At 40.3% G+C, this 22,964-nt stretch overlaps 1 protein-coding gene across 3 annotated transcripts in view; it reads left to right on the top strand.

Annotated features, from left to right (window-relative positions):
• The window catches only part of BTC (betacellulin), a 52,075-nt gene that overhangs the window by 5,608 nt on the left and 23,503 nt on the right, over positions 1-22,964 (top strand). Inside the window, exon 2 of one of the 3 annotated variants that reach the window (XM_055434648.2) lies at positions 20,720-20,788. The exons of 1 other annotated variant lie outside the window; for it this stretch is intronic. In XM_055434648.2, coding sequence (XP_055290623.2) covers positions 20,720-20,788 — 69 coding nt within the window. Of the gene's footprint in view, positions 1-20,689; positions 20,789-22,964 lie in introns of all 3 variants that reach the window. One more of the 3 variants, XM_055434647.2, reaches the window with a different exon arrangement.

Genomic DNA, 22,964 nt, shown 5'->3' with positions numbered 1-22,964 from the left:
AAAATCCCATGGACGGAGGAGCCTGGTAGGCTGCAGTCCATGGGGTCGCTAAGAGTTGGACACGACTGAGCAACTTCACTTTCATGCATTGGAGAAGGAAATGGCAACCCACTCCAGTGTTCTTGCTTGGAGAATCCCAGGGACGGCAGAGCCTGGTGGGCTGCCATCTATGAGGTCGCACAGAGTCTGACACGACTGAAGTGACTTAGCAGCAGCAGCAGTATAGTATTTGGGCTTCCCCAGTGGCTCAGTGGTAAAGAGTCCACTGCAATACAAGAGCCGTAGGAAATGCAGGTTCAATCCCTGGGAGCGGAAGATCCCCTCAAGGAGGGTATGGCAACACACTCCAATATTCTTGCCTGGAGAATCCCATGGACAGAGGAGCTGGGTGGGCTATAGTCGTTAGGGTTGCAAAGAGTTGGACACAGTTGAAGCAACTAAGCACACACAGTATAGTATGACAGTGTTTGTGTCCAGGCTTCTTATTTCAAAGTGCCCCAATTGGTTGTATAACAGGATAAGTTACTAATATAGCATTTCTCTTTGCAAAGAGCTTCCCCAGTGGGTCAGCGGTAAAGAATCTGCCTACAATGCAAGAGATGCAGGTTCAATTCCTGAGTCAAAAATATCCCCTGGAGAAGGAAATGGCAACTCACTCCTATATTCTTGCCTGGGAAAGCCCATGGACAGAGGAACCTGGTGGGCTGTAGGCCATGGGGTCCCAAAGGAATTGGACATGACTTTGTGACTAAACAACAGCTCTGCAAAATCATGGATTTATTCAATAATTTAGCCTTCTCTTTGAGATGCATAGAAAGTGCATGGCACATAGTAGGAGCTGAAAACATGTTAGTTAATTGAATGAATGAATGCATGACTTCAAGTGGCTGTTGGTAACAGTGCCCAGGCATGAAGGGAAGAGTAGGTTCAGTAAAGAAAACAGCTGTTTCTTGTTGCCAAAACATGCTCACAACCCAGAGATGATGTAGAAGGACACGTTTCTCTGTCTCTTCTTACTTGGGACTTGCCTCTGGTGGTGCTAGAGATGCCTTCATAAAGGGAATTTATTTGGCAAATAGTAAATTTACTTCTGTTTTAGGCTCAGAACTGCTACTTGTGTCTCACTTGTTTGGTTCAAGGACAGATCTCATCAGTCAAAATATAGGCTTTTAGAGCAGGTATTTAAAGCAGGGAGGGAAATGCACTGGACTCAGGGCATTCTCCATTGGTTCATTAAAGAAAATGCCCTTTGGATTTTGTGAGGTGTGAGGTGACTTGCTCTCTTAAATGATTAGAACTTTTCCTAACACATGTGTGTTTCATTAGCTTGGAGTAACAACTTGGTTATTAATGGGTTTCTGCTTAGTATTAAATATATGAAAACCTTTTATGGTTCCCATAGAAGTTGAGATAGATTTGCTGTGGAGGCTGAATGCAGTCTGACTTGTTAGTAATGAGGGATTCTCTGGCTCATCTAATGTTCTGTCAAAGTGTTTCATAACTATCCACTGTCTGGATTCCTTGATGGTTAGATGTTAGCATTGTGAGCTGATGGCTCAGACCTGTCCAGAATAGGAGAGGAAGGCTTATTTCTTCCTCTAATGCAGACAGCCTAGTAGAAAGGACAGGGAATTATTATCAGAGCCAAATGAGGCCATTTGAGGAGACCCAGACTTGACTTGGGGGTTCCCAGGTGGTGATAGTGGTGAAGAACCCACCTGTCAATGCATGAGATGTAAGAGACACTGGTTCAATCCCTGGCTTGGGAAGATTCCCTGGAGAAGGGAATGGCAACCTGCTCCTGTATTCTTGCCTGGAGAATCCCATGGACAGAGGAGACTGGTGGGCTACAGTCCACAGGGTCACAAAGAGTCGGAAATGACTGAAGTGACCTAGCAAGACTTGATTTGTTCATGACCACCTTCCTATTGGGTTTCTGGCATTTGCTAGTCCAATCTCCTGGAATGACTGACACAAGACATTGATATGTACTCAGATATATGCTTAACCTTGGGTATGAAATCGCAACATAATAACTCTACACTCTGGAGAACTTCACAATTGATAGTGTTTTCATATTAATACCATCACCTCACTGATCCTTACACCAAAAATAACAGCAGAGCAATTATGTAGTATGCATGTAGGGCACTATTCTAAGTGTGTGATATCTGGTTTCATCCATGTAACACTATCCCCTGAACACACAGGCTGGACATAATGATGATGCCCATTTATGTTGAAGGATATGAGGCATAGAGGCATTAAGTAACTTGTTCTGGCTTTATGAGCCTGAACAATGATGATGAAGTGACAATGCCTGGATCACAGTAGATAAGTATTTGTGGCTGAATGAGAAAGACAGCAGAGGATAGAACACTAAAGTGCAATATGTATCACTGTATTTAAGAGGAACTCAGTTCTTCTTATTTAAAAAGCATTTAAGTTTATTTTCCTACCATCTTTGCTTTCCCTGCTGCCTACCCGCACATCTGTGGCATCCTTGGCTCGGGCTACGCCTCAGGTTCTTGGACTCTTGGCTCTTCCTCCCAGCCAGGAAACCTGCCCACTCATATCCCAGGCCCAGGCCATTCCAGCTGGTAGTGAACAGTTGGCATTGGTCAGGTCAGGTGCTTTCCTTTGGTCTGTGCCTAGAATCACTTTGACCATCCTAGTCTGATCCTGTCCTTAAACAAATCTGAACCTGTGGGGTGACTCCTGCACTTTTCTGGAATGCTTGCCGCACTGTGACACTTGGGGAACACTCCTTAGTGCAGATGGAGAGGGGTGATCTCGCTTTAGATTCCCCCTGATTGCATCCATAGGCCTATTACTGAGAAGTAGTAAAAAGAGCATATCCTGAGTCAATGTGATGCTGTGGGCCAAAGTATAGATTCTGAGCTGGACCATCTAGGCATGACTCCCCTGGCGCTGTGGTTTAACAACTCCTTCATCTTGGACAAATCTCTTAAACCCTCTTGGCATCAGTTTCTTCATCTGTAAAAGCTGACGGCAACAGAACTGAGACTGTTATGTGGACTGAGTTCTGCATAAAGCACTTAAGCTGTGCCTGCAATATAGTTAGTTCTAGATTAACACGGGCTATTATAATGGATAATTGGAAAGCATAGATGAAGTTATTAATTTTAAAAATTGTAGATATTTTGATTCTGGTATTTCTAAAATACAGTCAGTACCTACCAACTAGTGGGAAAACTTTCCCTTCCCTTTATTTCTCAAATTCTTCCCCCCACTAGTTATGAAATAGGCAATAGATACGAATTCTCAAAAAGAGTTCTATTTTGGCTGGTTTTGATAGGAAGGAATAAATGTAAGAAATGGTGCTGCAAAATGCTTATTTGCTTTCTAAAAATAAAAAGTCTCAATGGATTCTTCTTCAACTGCCAATTTTGATCCTAGTTTTGTGCAATGAAAAGCTTTCCAGCACTTGCCTGGCATTGACCCCCAAACCCAGCATCTTAAGGTGAATCAGATAAAAAGTCATTCTTCACTAGCAGAGAAAAATAAAATATTTACAAGATAATTTGGATACTTTTAATCTCATTAAAATGAGGTTGTCTCATTTATTGTGGGTTATGCAAATAATTACCTTATATAAAAGGAATAAACTGTCATTTTTGAAGAATGAATGATGACACAATGTCAAAATTCATTTCTAAATGTTAGACAAATGGAAAATAACCTGGTTGTTTTAGAAAAGTTTTCTTTTGACAAAATAACTTCTTCAGGTTTTAAAGAGCCAAGAGCCCTGCATAAATATTAAGCTGTTCCATAATAATTGTCCTATAAGGTTGAGAAAGTTACTTAGTCTCTCTGTGCTGCATTTTCTTATCTATAGAATGACAATAATGATAGTAGGACTTATCATCTAGAGACCTGGGAGTGTATTGAGGATAAAATAGGATAATGCAGGAAAAAATTTTAGCAGAATAATTGGCTAAAAATTGCTCAGAATTTATTAATATTCTTAACTTTATGAATATGTAGATAACTTTTAAATTATTTCATAGGTGTGTCTAAAAAGGAAAAATAGAATCACTGTGTTCATTAAGCCTACTGGAGTGTTGTTTGTACTTTGATCAAAGGAAATTGCTATCATATTCACCACTGGAAGCATGCAAAGGAAAAAAATGAAGCAGAAATATGCCTCATTAGAACAGTTCCATTAGAATGTAAATGGGACTCATGATGTCAGGGGTTTTTATCTGATTTTTTCACAGCTATATTCCCAGTACAGAGGGAATGTAGAATTGAGGATTCTTGTACATAGTAGATGCTGCTGCTGCTGCTAAGTCGCTTCAGTCGTGTCCGACTCTGTGCAACCCCATAAATGGCAGCCCACCAGGCTCCGCTGTCCCTGGGATTCTCCAGGCAAGAACACTGGAGTGGGTTGCCATTTCCTTCTCCAATGCATGAAAGTGAAACGTGAAAGTGAAGTTGCTCAGTCGTGTCCGACTCTTTGCGACCCCATGGACTGCAGCCCACCAGGTTCCTCCGTCCATGGGATTTTCCAGGCAAGAGTACTGGAGTGGGGTGCCATTGCCTTCTCCAGTGCATAGTAGATACTCTCACCTTAATTTAGGAAAATTTCTCCCAATAGGGCTCTGAAAAAAATAGAATCAGCTGCCTTGGGATGTGGTGAGCTTCGCGAGCCTGGATATGTCTGTGGTTTGGGTGGCATTTAGGGAGGTTGTATAGAGGTGATTCCCAGGCGAGGTAGGAGTTGGACCAAATGACCACCAAGGGTTCTTATGTCTCTATGGATGATGGATGTTACTATGATGCTATTTCACTTTGGGGATATTTTGGAGGTTGGTAGATAGAGTTTCAAACTAAGAAACTGCCAGCTGACTTCCCTCAGAGAAGAGGCAGGACATTTGGAGACCTTGGGGGCCAACGGTAAAGAATTTGAAAAAAGAAAATCACTTGTTCCCCCACTCTCCCTGCCCCAAACTGTATTCAGTAACCATGTCTTTCCACGACTAAAAGTATCAAGGTTAACACAACCAACAATGCCAATACGGTATCATGTACCCCTCATATGATGTGATGAGAGTGTATCCTGGACATAGTATCAATCCCATGTCGTAGGCTCAGTTTTTGCCTTAAAGACTCTACACTCTATATTTTACCATCTGTTGGGATCATAGTTATCACCTGGGATCCTATTCTGAAGGGAAAAAACCCTGACAAAACTATAATTGATAAATTCTGTTGACTAAAATTTCAAATGTTATTATTTCAGGAGACACATTTCTAAATTTGCCAGCCTGTGATAGGAAACTTCCACGAGAAGATTCTCTGCTCACTTTTAGATAAATGAAAATTACCCTGTAAGAGAGGGCAAGAAGGACAAAAATGTGACTTAGATGCCAGATGAAATGAATATACTTTTCATTGGCCTTGACAGAAGCATAACAAACAAAATACACTCAATTCTTTCTTACCAATTTCTACCCAACAGCATCCACCCCTATTAAATTCTTCTTGAGTGGTTTTCTAGATTAGTCAGATGCTTTATTCAGGATGTGGTGAACAGAGGTTGCAAATTTTCAATTAGAAATATGTGGTGTGACTATTTCTTAATGAGTCTTATTTTCATAGGTCACACAAGAAAATCAATTGAATTATTTCACAGTCACACCACACACATCTAGAAGGCCCTTGTTTCTTAATAGTTCTGTGTGTAATTCTTCACTCTGATTGGACATCTTTATGTATTGTCCCCCAGAGCATACTCAGCTCCTTTCTATGTCATTACCTTTGGTTCAGTTTGGTTTCCAACTTCTTTCATGAAACTTTTCACAGTTCTTCAGCTCAACACCTTGGCTCTTTTTAGAATTCTATTAGAATTTATTTTCTTTATAGTTATTTACCATTAGTAACTCAGTTGTGTTCAGCTTTTTGTGACAACATGGACTGTCATCTAGCAGTCTCTTCAGTCCATGGAGTTCTCCAGGCAAGACTACTAGAGTAGGTATCCATTCCCTTCTTCAAGGGATCTTCTTGACCCAGGGATTGAACCTAGGACTCCTGCATTGTAGGCAGATTCTTTACCATCTGAGCCACCAGGGAAGCCCTGGCACTTATAAATAAATATATTGTCTGATATTGATTGACTGATATTTCTGGTCTCTGCAAATGGTTTGATAAATAAAGGTAATAATGAGTTAATGTTAAGTTGGGTTAACTTATTTTAAGGGCCTAAATTCTGGGACTTTTTTAGGTTGGGTGAGCATCTACTCTAAAACCCTATCTACTCCAAAACATAGGGTTTTCTTTTCTTTACCATTATTAAAGTTTGATGACTGTTTCCTCATGGCTCAGAGGCTGTGTTATCGCTGGATCGAGAGGCCAACTTTGCTATTCCTCCTCACTTTGCACTCGAATAATCCTCCTTGATAACAAATGTTTCTTTTTCCTTGGTTCCTTTGCTTCCTCTTGTTGAACTATTATGGAAATTCAGTGAGCTCGGAGCTTTTCATTTAAAGTGCTACAATGTCTGACTGTCTTGTCTGGCCTTATCATAAAGGAATAGGATTCAGAAAGTCAAGTTTTGACAACTGATGATTTCTAAGAAACTAGCTCTAAGTTACTATAGGGTTCTTATTCAATTTAGTCATTGTTGTCATAGATTTGATAATGGTCAATGGCCTAAATAAAAAGGCTGATTTACTGGCAAAGGCATTATTGTGTTGACAGCTTTCAGATATATCAGTTAGTTTATGTATGACAGGTTGTTACATTGCTTCCCTTTCTGAGCTTTAAAAATATTACTGTGGGGTTCTTTTATGAGTTAAATATACACTACCCATCATTCTAAGTCCTTCTTAAACACTGAGATATTGTTTCTACCATTTTGAATAAAATTTTGTGTTGAAGGAAGGAGTTCATATTCTACTTTCCTTATTTTAGATAGACATAAACTATTTGTGAAGACTCTCATTTTTTCCTCTACCCTTTTCTAGGCTTCCTCTCCTAGCCCTGCAAATCCAGAACCTGTCTTTCATTTTTTAAGAATACATAGTCCTTCTGGTGGTATGATTTGAGAGATATTAGAAAAATGTCTCCTTGTCCTGGAACAAGGCTCCCACTGAGATGTTCTGATGCCACCAAACACTCCACTATATTGGGACACAAAGTCAGGCATTTCTTAAGGGCCCTTCGACTACCTCCCTTGTCCCTTGATCCCCTCTCTACTCATACCAGGCTGCCCCTCTTTCGGGACTTAGATAAAAGGCCACGCCCCAGGGCAGGCATTCCAGCCTCTCACCCACCAAGGGGCCAGAGAGAGGGGCAGGCAGCACCCAGTGGGGTAAATTTCATCCAGTGGGAAGTGGGTGATGGAAGTGACTGGGGAAGAGAGAGTCCTCCTGCATTCTTTCTTCTGCTGTGCTGCTTCAGGATGCAGTTCCCCTACAGACTTTTCACACAGACCGTGGGTGAGTGGACGTGTCACTTGTACCCGTCTTTGTGCCTTACTCGAGCTGCACCCAGAGTGATGGGTACACTCGTGACATTGCATTGTCTCCTTCTTGGCTTCCTTTCCTTTGTTCTCATTCTCACGGCCCAGAGCTTGTACATCCCCAACAAAGTGATGACCCCTTAATCTGTATCTCAGGCTCCCCGAAGACTCAGTTGAGGCACTTGATTCTAGAGTATTTCTGTTGAATTAAACAATTTCTTTCTTTGCAGGTATGCTTCGAAAGCAAATGCATTTAGAAAGGGAAATCTAGGAAGAAATCGTGTTCTATAAGGGGAAATGTTAAAGCAATAGGAGGATACTGGTTTATAGGAGGGGAAAAGAAAACAATGAAAAAGGATAGGAAAGGAGTCAACAAAAGATGGAGGAGAACATCAATGTCAACCTTAATCTATTTCACAGTTTTTTACTCAGCCACCCACAGGCTCAATGTTAAAAAGGATTTCTACCGCTGAATATTTTTTTCAAATCCATTTTTAGATATGTCCTCTTTTTGGATGTAGAAAATACTTTTTGTGTGTAGTATGCATACTTAGGATTCTGTTTTTCTTTTTGATAATAGGGATGCATTGGGGAAATTTCCCAGATGCTTAAATTCTAACATTGATTTAAATTTTAAAACTTTATTAATCTTATTTTTTAGAAATTAAAGATTAGATATATAATACATTTGATTGCTAAATAGTATCATTTAAGATCTGAATTTATCTGTTTTATTTGTATCATTGACATATTTAACAAACCAACTGAATCAGTAGCACCCATCTGACATAACCACCATGCTGAGTCACTGACAGACTATACTGAAAATACAAAGAAACATAAATGCAGAAGATGATGTATTTCTATTAATTGGTTGAAGTGAGTTCATGTTAATTATCTTTTTAAAAACACTGGAGAAAAACAGCATGTGGAAAGACCAACGTATAGATTTTTCTCACTGAACACATTTCATCTTGCACTATAGAAGTGTAATAAGGTATAAGTACATTTATTTATCTTTTATAATTTGTTTCATAGGAATACTTTTTATACGAGGCAAATCACACCATAAATGTAGAAATGTCAGTATCCGTTAATGAGAATGAGAATCTGTATTTTACTAGAGCAATAAGAATTATTTTTGCTTTTGGACTCATAGCTGCTATTCTGTTGGGTCCTATATTGTGACAGGTAGTGCCAAGGTTCAGTTCAGTTCAGTTCAGTTCAGTCACTCAGTCGTGTAATTTACTTTTTCCAGTTTCTTTAAGCAGCTAGCTAAATCGTTACCTTGTAAGTCATGTATTATGGGCCTCAGTTTGTAGATGGACACCCTGTGTTTCAATGTTGAGTAACTTAATCATATCACAACGCTGGTAATTAAAATATTAAAACATTCAGGATTCAAATACAGCTCCATTTGACTCCAAACATATCCTTTTCTTGTTAATCCCTCTAATATAAACGAACGTTTGGGAATTTGACTATGAAATATTCTTCTGATTTGTGATTGTATTTGTAAATTGATACATTCTCTGTTGATTTACAGTTGGATTGCCTAATGGGACATGGAGTGTGATTTGAATCCTAAAATAAGATTGATATGATATCACAGGAAATCACTGGATTTAGTAGATACAAGTATATGTCCTAAGTTATCAGAATATGGACACATGGACATTTTGTGATACTGTTGTATTTATTTTAAAAATATAAAATGCACTTGGGCCCAGAAATGGAAAGTTCAACTCAGAGATGAGGCAAATACAATGTATATGACTGTTTGACTTGGTCACATTTGATCTTTTTAAATAGTTGACCCAGCTGGTCTACAACTTACCTCATCATTAGCAATAACTTTGAGACAACAGGTCATGCTCCTTGTCAAACTGTGTCTCTTTGAATGCTTGTATTGTTCCCAATGACTTCATTGTCTATGCTGGCTGACGGGGATAATACTGTTAATACATTCCATAATTTTTAATTTGAGAATCGCAAAGTGCAGAAAAGTAAATGGAGCTTTGACTCCCTAAAGTAGAATTAGGTTTCTTTTCCTTTTTGTCTTTATGAATAGATTCGCCATTTAAAAACCAACCCCAGAAATACAAACTCAATATCCAGTCACTTAGTAAATGCAGCTAATTTAACTTTTTTGTGTGTTATTTTGTTTTTATTGCTTGAATGCATCTGAGAATGCTATAGGTCATGTGCAGCAGGGAGACATGGATAATAGATTGAATGAAAGAATAAGAAAGCAAAGAGATTGTGAAATATTTGGACGACAGCTAAAATTTAATGCAATAACATTTAAAAGGGGCAAGTGCAAACTCAAGTTTAGGTGAAAATTGAAACAAACAAACAAAAAAACCAAAGTAACAAAAAATCCATCAGTATACTGCCTTCTAGCATATAATAAACTTAGGAGTTTCTTTTTATTTTAAGCAGCATCAGTTCAGTTCAGTTCAGTCGCTCAGTCGTGACCAATTCTGCAACCCCATGAATCACAGCACGCCAGGCCTCCCTGTCCATCACCAACTCCCGGAGTTCACTCAAACTCATGTCCATCCAGTCGGTGATGACATCCAGCCATCTCATTCTCTGTCGTCCCCTTCTCCTCCTGCCCTCAATTCTTCCCAGCATCAGAGTCTTTTCCAGTGAGTCAACTCGTCGCATGAGGTGGCCAAAGTATTGCAGTTTCAGCTTCATCAGTCCTTCCAGTGAACACCCAGGATCGACCTCCTTTAGAATGGACTGGTTGGATCTCCTTGCAGTCCAAGGGACTCTCAAGAGCCTTCTCCAGCACCACAGTTCAAAAGCATCAATTCTTCGGCGATCAGCTTTCTTCACAGTCCAACTCTCACATCCATACATGACCACTGGAAAAACCATAGCCTTGACTAGATGGACCTTTGTAAAACCGCTGAAATTAATGGAATAGTTTAAAAGGGCTGATATGCTATGGGGCTGCATATGGTGCCTTCAGTGTGGTGGTTGAGAACCCCATTCTGTCTTTGCCAAACCATGTAAAATAGTGCTTTCTTTTAACCTTGTATTTAAGGAGGATATAAGGTTTGTGAGAGGTCTTGTGATTTCACGTAAAATATGATTGAAGTCACCAGGATGTTTAGTCCGAGGAAGAGAAATTCTTTCAGGAAAGCTTGATTTCTGGCTTCAAACATATGAGGATCTGTCATGAGAAAGAGAGATTAGACTTATTCTATGTGATTCCAATTAACAGAGTAAAATTATGGGAAGGAAAAAACTAGTTCATCATAAAGAAACATTTATAGAGGTTTAGAAATAGATGCTTAATATTTATTTTGAATGAACGACTGTGATCTAAAGAATGGATGAATGGTCTCATTGAAATGGGATGCCTTAGAAGAGAGTGAAGTCTCTGTGCCAACATTTTAAAGGTGGGCTTGATGAACTCTATCAGGGGATGTTTTATAGAGAAGCTGAGAGATGGTTGGGGGCTTCCCAGGTGGAGCTAGTGGGAAGCCACCTGCCAATGCGGGAGACTTAAGAGACACGGGTTCAATCCCTGGTTTGGAAAGATCCCAGAGAGAAGGCCATGGCAACCCACTCCAGTATTCCTGCTTGGAGTATTGCCTGCCTCTCTCATGGATAGGGAAGCCTGGCAGGCTACAGTCCATAGGGTTGCGAAAGAGTCAGACAGGACTGAGGCAACTTAGCCATGAGAGTTGGTTGGTAGGAGATGTGAATACCTCTGAGGTTCTTACTAATTCTGAAATTTAATATAATTTGTGTTCTTGAATGAAAATCTTATGTTTCCCACATCTAGGATCATGCTTTCTTTCATTTTCTCTAAAATGAAATCCACAGGTTCTCTGATAAAGATAATTTTAATCATGTGTCTTCTTTCAAAAATTCTTTTGCTAAATTATTTCACTTGATTTTTGTGAGCTAGATCATGGGGTAGGTAGAGAGCCTTTGATTATACTATTTCATGAGGAAAAAGGTCAGGATACTGTGTTAATTAACTCAAGGTCAAGTGGTGAATTAATGACTGTGTCTGGTGATCTTTCCATAAGATAATGGCATTTTCCCTAAGAAATTTTTTAAGTAAAAATTTGAGCCTTGGAAGCCATGCAGTTGACTTAGATTAAAGGAATATATTTAAAAAATGAAAGCTATGTTTTGGATAAAAAAAAATTAAAATGGTTTGAAGAGAATTTCGGTGGTTCTCAACCAAGGTAATTCCTCACCTAAGGAAACATTTGGCAAGGTCGGGAGATAGTTTTGATTGTGACATCTTAGGGTTGGATGGGGGAAGGGAGGGGGGTAACACTGGCATTTTCTGGGCAAAAGCCAGGTATACGGCTAGTCAGAGTACAGTGCATGCACCCTGCAACAAAGAATTATCCAGCCCCAAAATGCTAGTAGTGTGAAAGCTGAGAAACCCATTAGACATTTCCCACTCGTGTCAACCAGAACGTGTGTTTCTTTGATCAGTCAGGTAAGATACATTGACTGTAAGATATCTTTAAGCTTTTATTCACCAAGGACTTTTCATTCACTTGAAATGAAGTTATACCTGTCAGAACTGCTAACTTTGACTGCAAAGGACTACCTTGCAATTGCAGTGGCCCTGCCTTTTGGGCTAAACTTTCCAAACTCTCTGCCTCTGTTATTAATTCATCCTTTGCCTCTGCCCTGTACCTTTGGCATCTTCCTGTCAATTATCTTTCATAATAAAGATGAAAGCAAAATAATTCTCTTTTCTGTACGTATTGACTAATGGTACCCTTCCCTTTCTAATCTTTGAAGAGTAATCTACAGTTATTTGCACACATTTCATGCCATTTCTATTTATCTAGCAAGATATTGTTAGTGCTTTTTGGTTTTCAAATCTAGTGCATATATTTCAGTTTTTATTTTTATTTCTCCATCAGCCCTTATCCCTGCTTTTGCTCAGTCATGTCCTACTCTTTGCAACCCTAGAGACTATAGCCTGCCAGGCTCCTCTGTCCATGGGATTTTCAAGGCAAGAATACTGGAGTGGGTCACCATTTCCTCCTCTAGGAAATCTTCCCAACTCAGGGATCCAACCAAAGTCTCCTGCACTGCAGGTGGTTCTTTATTGCTGACTCACCATATGCAGTTGATCAAATTCTTCTAGAAAACTTCTCTCCTTAGTTCTGTGGCTGTTTCTTCTTGATCCCTTGAGGGTTCTTTTCTTTCTGCTCCTCTATGATACTGGGTTTTTTTTTAGGATTGTATGCTTAGTCAGCTTTTTTTTCTTTTCACACAGTTCTTTCTAACAGATCCATATCAATGGCATTAAATACCAGTTTATTTTTCATGACTCCAAAATTCAGAACCTGTAGCTTTGACTTCTCTCCAGAGTTCCAGATCTAATATCCATCTACTGTTTGTAAATGAGATACAGTCATGTCAGATTCAGAGTGTCTAAAACTGAATTTTTCTCCATGCCTATTTTATTCAGTTTGGGCTGCTATAATAAAATAACAGCTTTGTGGCTTGTAAACAACAAACATTTATTCTTCACAGTTCTGGAGGCTACTGAGTCCCAGATGAAGATCTCTAGCAGATTCAGTGTCTGGAGAGAGCCTGCTTCTTGGTTCACAGACAGCCATCTTTCTACCGTATCCTCACATGGCAGAAGGAGCAAGGGAGCTCTGTGAGGTGTCTTTCATAAGGTCTGATCCCAAACATGAGGGCTTCACCCTCACAACCTAGTCACATCACATTAGAGATTGCTGCTGCTGCTAAGTCACTTCAGTCGTGTCCGACTCTGTGTGACCCCATAGACGGCAGCCCACCAGGCTCCTCCGTCCCTGGGATTCTCCAGGCAAGAACACTGGAGTGGGTTGCCATTTCCTTCTCCACACATTAGAGATTCGGTTTCAACAAAACAGTCTATAGCAATCCTCAACCTGTTTGTTTTCTTGTATACCTTATACCTGTGGTTGGTACCACAATCCAGCCAGTAACTCTAGTCACAAACTCTGGAGTCATCCTAGACTCCTTTTACCCCACCTCCTACTCTAGCTTATTAGTCACCAAGTCTTTTTTTGTTTATATTTCACTTCCTGAATATCTCTCACGTTCATTTCTTCTTCTCCATACAGTTATGTTGCCACCACCTTCAATTAGGTGTGTCTGAATCACCTGTACTGGTATTAAAGGAACCTTTTCAAAGTGGAAAAACATGATCACAATGGTTCTCACTTAAAACTTTTCAATGACCCCATTTTAACTACATGAAAGTGAAAGTGTTATTTGCTCAGCTGTGTCCAACTCTTTGTGACTTCTTGGACTGCAGCCCTCCAGGCTCCTCTGTCCATGGGATTTTCCAGGCAAGAATACTGGAATGGGTTGCCATTTCCTTCTCCAGGGGATCTTCCTGACCCAGGGATGGAATCTGGGTCTCTCGCATTGCAGGCAGATTGTATTTACTGTCTGAGCCATCAGGGAAACAGATCTAAAGTAATAAACATGGCTCTTAGCCATGTGTGACCTACCGGCCCTCTAATCTTTTCTTCCATCACAATCCTCACCCACCATCCAAAGAACTGGACAAGTTGTATTATTTATGCCATGCCTTTTTATAAGTTGTCTCTTTCATTTAGAATGCCCTGGTTAGTTACAATTTTATGTGTTTTTCATAAAAATTAATTTTGTTTTTAATAAAGTAATACATATACACCCGGGCTTCCCCGATGGCTCAGCGGTAAAGAATACATCTGCAAGGCAGATGACTCAGGAGATGCAGATTCCATCCCTGGGTTGGGAAGATCCCCTGGAGAAGGAAATGGCAACCCACTCCAGTGTTCTTGCCTGGAGAATCCCATGGACAGAGGAGCCTGGCGGGCTACAGTCCAAAGGTTCACAAAGAGTCGGACACGACTGAGCGACAGAACACACACATATACACAGATTTTAAAAAATCAAACAGTGCTAAAAGCAGATCTTTGTTCCTGTCTTCCTGGCTCTTCACCTTGCTAGAACCAATCACTTTTGACTCTTTAAGGTGCTTCTTCTGTATTTACCTCTGTATGGCTAAACGATTTGTTTGTAATAGTATTTCTTGACTTGTCAAGTTTAGACCTATTGAGTTTCTCTTCTCATTCCAGTATAGTTACTATAAGGTTAATACTCAAAACACTTAATGACGAGCATTGCATAGATAACGATTAATCACAACTAGTTACTCTACATGGTCTATGTTGGCTAATTACTGGTCTTGATTTGGTAAAGAATCTGCCTGCAATGCAGGAGACCACGGTTCGATTGCTGGCTCAGGAAGATCCGCTGGAGAAGGGATAGGCTACCTACTCCAGTATTCTTGGGCTTCCCTTGTGGTTCAGCTGGTAAAGAATCCGCCTGCAATGCAGGAGACATGGGTTCAATCCCTGGGTCCCCTGGAGAAGGGAAAGACTACCCACTCTAGTATTCTGACCTGGAGAATTCCATGGACTGTATAGTCCATGGGGTTGCAAAGAGTTGGAAATGACTGAGTGACTTTCACTTTCATCAGTATTTACATGATCATTACCACACAAATGTTGTCAACTGCTGAAATGATATAATCATGTTATCTTGATAACTCAGTCTTTGTTTTCTAGAAGTTATTGATATTTTAAAAAAGCATTTATGACCTATTAAAAAGTCACCGTGATTCCCACCTTCTCTGTGAAGTTTTTGTTGGTGTGCAAGTTGATTGTCCACCCTGTGTTATTCCCATGCTACCTCTGTTTTGCTTATCACATTATATCTTACAGATCTGTGTGTCTATCTTCCTTATGAGAATATGAGTTCCTTGAAGGTAGTGATAGTATCTTTTATCTTTGAACATTCAGTGTCTTGCATCAGTGCCAAACCCAAAATGTTTAATAAATATCTGTTGAATTATGGATGAAACAGGAGCGTCCTTTCTCTTTGAAGCAGCCTTCAATATTGAGTAGATGCTTTTGTGAGCACTTCTCTGATTTCTGAATCTCTCCATATGGATCATACACTCAGATTCCTGTCAGGGTCTAGGAAGTTAAAATAAATGAACTCAGCAAGCCTGATGGAGTCTGTGGCATTTAAAGAGGATACGTGCTGCTAGGTTCCAGCTAGTTGTTGCTATGAAGGTGTTTCAGATCCGTGTTGCCAGACTTCCACTTTTTAAATAGAAGCAGAAAAATCCGGGCTTGATATGAACCATCATGATTCAGTTTTAAAAAACTATGTAGACCAAGTAAATTGTTCTTCAAAATCAAGCTCGATTTGGTTCTTGACCACCAGCTGATGAAGATTATTGAGTGAGAGTAGGAGGAACTGTGTACCTCATCCCAGAGCCTTGAACTTGGTGTCTGATTGGCCTGAGAATGTCTAACCCAAGGGATCCTCCCAGGGGCTCTCCCTAGTGGAATTTCTTTGCCAGCTGATGCCAGCATGTGGAGTGAGCCTTAGCGGAAGACAGCCTGGGCACAGCCTGACAGAGGGTTCGGAGGCCCCAGAAGAATATCCGTGGACTCAGGACTCCCTCTGTCATGTGGGATTAAAGAATGTTGTGCTAAATTATAAAGTGATAAGGGAAGGAGCTCAAGAAGACTAAAAGTTGTACACAATCTGCCAAGCCATGTGTGTGTCTTTTCTTATGTTGATTTATGTTTTACAATACTCCTAAGATGAAGATTGCAGCCATGAAATTAAAAGACACTTACTCCTTGGAAGGAAAGTTATGACCAACCTTGATAGTATATTAAAAAGCAGAGACATTACTTTGCCAACAAAGGTCCGTCTAGACAAGGCTATGGTTTTTCCCATGGTCATGTATGGATGTGAGAGTTGGACTGTGAAGAAAGCTGATCGCCGAAGAATTGATGCTTTTGAACTGTGGTGCTGGAGAAGACTCTTGAGAGTCCCTTGGACTGCAAGGAGATCCAACCAGTCCATTCTAAGGGAGGTCAATCCTGGGTGTTCATTGGAAGGACTGATGCTAAAGCTGAAACTGCAATACTTTGGCCACCTCATGCGACGAGTTGACTCACTGGAAAAGACTCTGATGCTGGGAAAGGTTGGGGGCGGGAGGAGAAGGGGACGACGGAGAATGAGATGGCTGGATGGCATCACCGACTGGATGGACATGAGTTTGACTGAACTCCGGGAGTTGGTGATGGACAGGGAGTGTTGTGATTCATGGGGTCGCGGAGAGTTGGACATGACTGAGCGACTGAACTGACTGACTGACTGAAGATGAAGATATTGCCATTCTTAGTTTGCAGATGTTAAATCTCCATGAGATTTAGTTTTTTTTTTTCAATTTCCATCATCAGAACAGATTAACTGAAGAATTAATGCCTCTGATTCTGCCCATGAAGAAAGCCCATATGTGGGATTTTAAAAATGATTTAAACCTGTTTTATAATAAAAAAGAATAAAAATTTCCACTGGACATTGACATAGGGATCTTTGAACTCAATGTTTGTTTTGTATGTTCATAGATTAATCTAAGATCGCTCATCTATCAACATTTGTTGCATATCCCTTGTGCTCTGTACTAAATAACAGGATTTCAGAGCTGGGAAATATACAATTCCTGTGCTTGAAAAGTCTTAAATGACTGTTTCTGGTTTGTTCTAAGTTTGAAAGGAGGAGCCAGGCAATAGGGTAAAAGGCAGAAAAATATATAGATTTTTGGTATCCAAATTGTGCCAAATCGTGTTTTTTTTTTTTAATTTGAGCTGCTCCTGTTTTCTTGTTTCAACAAACAGAATAGTCAAGTAGAAAAATTAGAAAGTGCAAATTAGAATAATTAAGGAAAAATTCTTTGAACCATATGGGCAACTCTGTCTACCTACTTACCCATCTTTTTAAAACTATTTATCTATGTGGATATTTTTATATTTATCACAAACACATGCAGGAAAAAACACTCAGATCTCACTAATTACTATTTTATAAACTGCTTCTCTTACTGAGGGATATTTTTAAATGTTTGAAAATAATTTTTTATGACTGAAGAGCATTTTATTACATGGAAGTATTTCCTATATCTTAATCAGTTCTCTATTGTTAGATATTTAGGCCAACTTCTAATTTTTTTATAAGCCATGTCACATGTAGAAATTTTGTAGTGAAATCTTTTTATGTATTTTAATTTATTTCCTTGGGAAAAATTGCTAGAAATGAGATTACTGGATTTAAGCACTTGTACAATTTTTAAGCTCTTAGCCAAAAGCTAAAAGTCCTGATAAATTGTCCTGTGGAAGAGTAGTAATAATTTGCCTATTATCAATGGATATGAGTTTCTATTTCTCTTCACTGTTTCCAGTGCTAGGTACCACCTCTTTTAAAAAAAAGATTTTTTCCCCCCAATTCAATAGAGATAGAAAAAACTCTCTGTTTTGAAAAACTGTTTTTGAAACTTTTTCAGACTTTGAACTTTCTGGATTCTATTGTTATCTGGTACAATACTATCATTTTGTGTTTTGATTACTTGGTTGGTTGATTACCTGCCTTAGCAGCTTTGGAAGAGTTTGAGGGTAGAGCATTTCCTGTCCACAGGTGTGTTTTGGGGGTGCTTGTGGATGTTTGTTGAGCTTAATTGTACTTGAAGGACATGTGCGGTTTAGAACCTTGTGAACATAACCAGTGGGCAAGTTACACTGTTCCTGCAAGTTACTCTGTTCCTACTAGTTACATAATAATGAGTAATTTAACTGAGTACTGATTAAGTGTTAGCACTGCATTGTGTCAGACTTTCTTTTTTGAGCTCCAAAATCACTGCAGATGCTGATTGCAGTCAGGAAATTAAAAGATGCTTACTCCTTGGAAGGAAAGTTATGACCAACCGCGATAGCATATTAAAAAGCAGAGACATTACTTTGCCAACAAAGGTCTGTCTAGTCAAGGCTATGGTTTTTCCCATGGTCATGTATGGATGTGAGAGTTGGACTGTGAAGAAAGCTGAGCGCCGAAGAATTGATGCTTTTGAACTGTGGTGCTGGAGAAGACTCTTGAGAGTCCCTTGGACTGCAAGGAGATCTAACCAGTCCATTCTAGAGGAGAGCAATCCTGGGTGTTCATTGGAAGGACTGATGCTAAAGCTGAAACTGCAATACTTTGGCCACCTCATGCGACGAGCTGACTCACTGGAAAAGAGTCTGATGCTGGGAGTGATTGGGGGTGGGAGGAGACGGGGACGACAGAGAATGAGATGGCTGGATGGCATCACTGACTCGATGGACATGAGTTTGAGTGAACTCCAGGAGTTGGTGATGGACAGGGAGGCCTGGCGTGCTGTGATTCATGGGGTCGCAAAGAGTCGGACACGACTGAGCGACTGAACTGAACTGAAAGTGCTTTGCATACTTAGCTGGTTGGAATCTCACGACAGCACTCTGAAGAAGAGATAATAATTATCTCCATCTTGCCAATGAGGAAACCAAAAGGTTATGAAACTTTCCCATGGTTCAGTTCAGTTCAGTCCAGTTCAGTCGCTCAGTCGTGACCGACTCTGCGACCCCATGAATCACAGCACGCCAGGGCTCCCTGTCCATCACCAACTTCCGCAGTTCTCTCAAACTCATGTCCATCCAGTCGGTGATGCCATCCAGCCATCTCATTCTCGGTCGTCCCCTTCTCCTCCCGCCCCCAATCCCTCCTAGCATTAGATACATGGCTGTAAAGTGGCAAAAACAGATTATGAACTCAGGATCGTCCAGCACCCAAGAAGTTTTATCATTCCTCCTCTGCCCTCTCCTCTCCAGCTTCTTATTACAGATATTTAAAAGCATATGTAAAAGTAAATGCAGAGTGAACCTTGACATCCATACCACCCAGTTTCAACAATGATCAATATGTGGACAACCTTGTTTCACCTATGCCTTTCCCTCACTGCTGCACTCCTGTCTTCCCTTGTTGGATTATTTTAAAGCAAATCAGAGATACATTAACTTCCTTAATAAGTATTTAAATACACATCTCTAAGAGATAGAGATTCTGTTTTTACAATCTAAACCACAATATTATTATCACACTTGCTGCTGCTGCTAAGTCGCTTCAGTCGTGTCTGACTCTGTGCGACCCCATAGACGGCAGCCCACTAGGCTCCTCCGTCCCTTGGATTCTCCAGGCAAGAACACTGGAGTGAGTTGCCATTTCCTTCTCCAATGCATGCATGCATGCTAAGTCGCTTCAGTCATGTCCGACTCTGTGCGACCCTATGGACAGCAGCCCACCAGGCTCCTCTGTACACAAGATTCTCTAGGCAAGAATACTCGAGTGGGTTGCCATTTCCTTCTCCTATCACACTTGACACTAACAATTTCTTAACATTGTCAGATTCCCCTGATTATCTGTGATTTTTACTGTTGGTTTGTTTGAATCAAAATCCCTGCAAGGACTACCCTTTGTATTCTAAACTTTCCTAACTTCAGCACAGGGTTCCTTTCCTCCCCCTGCTTTTCCATGAGGCCTGTCCTTCTTAGAGAAAGAGTTACTAAGCTGGAGGAACTTTAAATTTTAAAATAGTTCCTATGAATTGAATATCTAGTTTGTATCACCCCAGAAGGAAGCACACTCAGTATGTAAAACTTGAGAAGCACTGGGTGTGTGAAGACCAGTAGAGAAAATACATTGCCACATGGGTTCATTATCCCTCCTCCCTGAAGCTCACCAGTGTATATTCATCAGGTGGCTGAGAATTCCCTTTGTTCTTCTGCTCATAGGATAAGGCTCCATCACAGCTATGGCTAAGTCTTCTCACTTATAGGGCCAGGTCTCATCAGATATAAGTGATGTGTGTGTGTTGTGTTCAGTCGTGTCTGACTCTTTGCAACCCCATGGACTGTAGCCCTCCAGGCTCCTCTGTCTATGGGATTTCCCAGGCAAGAATACTGGAGTGGGTTGCCATTCCCTTCTCCAGGGTATCTTCCCAAACCCAGGGTGAGAACCCAGGTCTCCCACATTGTTGTCAGATTCTTTAATGTCTGAGCCACCAAGGAAGCCCAGAAAGTGATACTGGCTTGAAAATTCTGTCTTGAGCCTTGAACTTAAAAGATGAGACGTGCTGGCCTGGGTGCCCCTTCCATGCTGCAGGAGAATAACTTGGAAATGGGAGCCACAGGCTTGTTATTTTCATAAATGGTTGAAACTTTGATAGAATCTTTTGTCTTGAGCACGTTTTCAAGGTTTCATGTTTGTTTTGGTTCTGTTTTGAACTTGAAGGTCTAGTGATCCTCCACTGTGTTCTGGCAGATGGGAATTCAACCAGAAGTCCTGAAAATGATGGCCTTCTCTGTGGAGATCATGCAGAAAACTGCCCAGGTAATGCATAACTAGTGATGTCTGTATTTCATCAGCTTTGTATTCAATCTCAGAAAGCTGACTTCCCTAAATTTACAGTTGTTGATAATACAGTAATCATAAAACCAGATAGTTTTTTGAGCACTTGCAAATGTTACCAGGCACTGGGCTTTACTACAGTAATGCATTCACTTCTTGCAAGAACTCTATGAGCTAGTAACACTTCTTACTTTTTCAAGGTGAAGCTAGAAAGAATATGTAATTGCCAAAGGTCACACCGCTGGTATACTGCAAATCTGGGATTCACACTCAGGTCTGTCTCATTCCATCATAGATGTGACTTCCAGCCTCTAGCATCATGTGATATCTTGGACTAGATTCATAAAAAGTTGGCACATTCTATTCAAATTCAAATTTTATTTTTTATTTTATAACTTAAAGAAGGGAAGAAGGCATCAATTTTTAAAACATATTTTACCTTACAGATGCTTGAATTAGTATTCTCAAAGTTATTAGTCGGAGGCAGGGGTCAGCTTTAGTAGAGTCAGATAGTAAAAACTGAGGTTTTGTGGGACTTGTGGTCTTTTTCGTAATTACTCTGGTCTGCCATTGAAAGCAGCCATAGACACTATGCAAATGAATGGCTTTGGATGTCTTCCAATAAAACTTTTTTTTAGAGAAACAAGCTGTGAAGCAGATTTAGTTTTTGGGTCACAGTTGACTGACTTCTGGTCGAAGGTCCGTCTGTCATTTATACACTGTATGGTATGATCTGCTACAGGGGCTGTTTCTTATTTCAAAACAAAACACAATGCAACATAGGCCAATTCTGAAAGCAGGGTAGAGTGGAGAAGAGCCTCTGGGAACTTCTCTGAGCTGCAGAATGGTGACCTGGTGCAAGTGCCCCTTTTCTAGTGTCCTGGGGATGTTGTAACTGAGCCAGGAACATGCTGAGCAAGTCGTCCTGATGTGAGTCATCGGTTCTAGCCCACTTTCCCCTTTCCTCCCTCCCACTAATGGGTGGGCTGCAGAGTGCCCATGGCCTGTGGAGTCCGTCGCTGTCTGAGATCATGATGGTGTGGGTCTTGTCAGCTGTGTAGTGAGAAGAACAAAGCCTATTTTATGTGTGTGCTTTCCTTCAGCATGGTTTCAAATGACACTTTCACATTTCCTTTGGGAGATTAGTCTGTAATCTGATGACTGACAGGGTTAAAAAATATTACTTATCATCCTCCCGAATGTATTTTTAGATTTTGTTATTGTCACGAGAACTTTTAACAAACATTTTAAGTGCACAATACAATATTACCGGGGCGTCCCAGAACCCGCCTGCTGATGCGGGAGCCTAAGAGGCCTGGGTTCGATCCCTGAGTCGGGGAGATCCGCTGGAGGAAGGCATGGCAACCCACTCCAGTATTCTTGCCTGCGAAATCCTATGGACAGAGGAACCTAGCAGGCTACAGTCCATAGGGTTGTAAATAGTCGAAGACAACTGAAATGACTTAGCATATATTATTAACTATGGCATATGATGTTGGATAGCAGATCTCTAGAAATTATTTATCTTACAGAACTGAAGCTTTATAGCCCTTGAACAACAAACAAGGCCTCTCCCCACAACCCCTGGCAACCACCATTCTACTCTGTTTAGATGGATTTGGCTATTTAGATACTCATAAAAGTTGAATCATGTATTACTTGTCCTTTGGTGACTGGTTTATTTCTCTTAGCATAATGCCCTCCAGGTTCATTCATATTGCTGCATATTGCAAAATTTTCTTCTTTTTAAGATCGATTAATACTCCATTGTCTGTATATACTGTATTTCCTTTATCAATTCATCTCTTGATAAATATTTTGGTTGTTTCTACATCTTGGCTACTGTGAATAATGCTGCAATTAACATGGGAGTGCAGCTTCTTTTTTGAGATCCTGATTTTTGGATAAATACCCAGGAGTGGTAGGTATCGTTGGATCATATGGCTGTTCCACTTAAAATTTTTGAATAAACTTCTTGCTATTTTCTATAGAGGCTGTAGATTGCCCTTTCAGTCTATGAATTGTTTGTTTCCTAGTTTGTTTAAGGTCACAGGTAAGCAGCGTAGCCTGACATGAACTTTGAAAGACTGGCTCTAGAATGTATATTGTTAATTCCCATGGTAATATTCTAGAATCACTTTAGAAGACCAGAATGCTC

This window comes from Moschus berezovskii, chromosome 5 (genome assembly GCF_049115385.1).
Source record: "Moschus berezovskii isolate FMDL1 chromosome 5, NW_MosBer_1.0, whole genome shotgun sequence".
NCBI classification, from domain to species: Eukaryota; Metazoa; Chordata; class Mammalia; order Artiodactyla; family Moschidae; genus Moschus; species Moschus berezovskii.
This window is presented reverse-complemented; position numbering and strand designations above follow the sequence as displayed.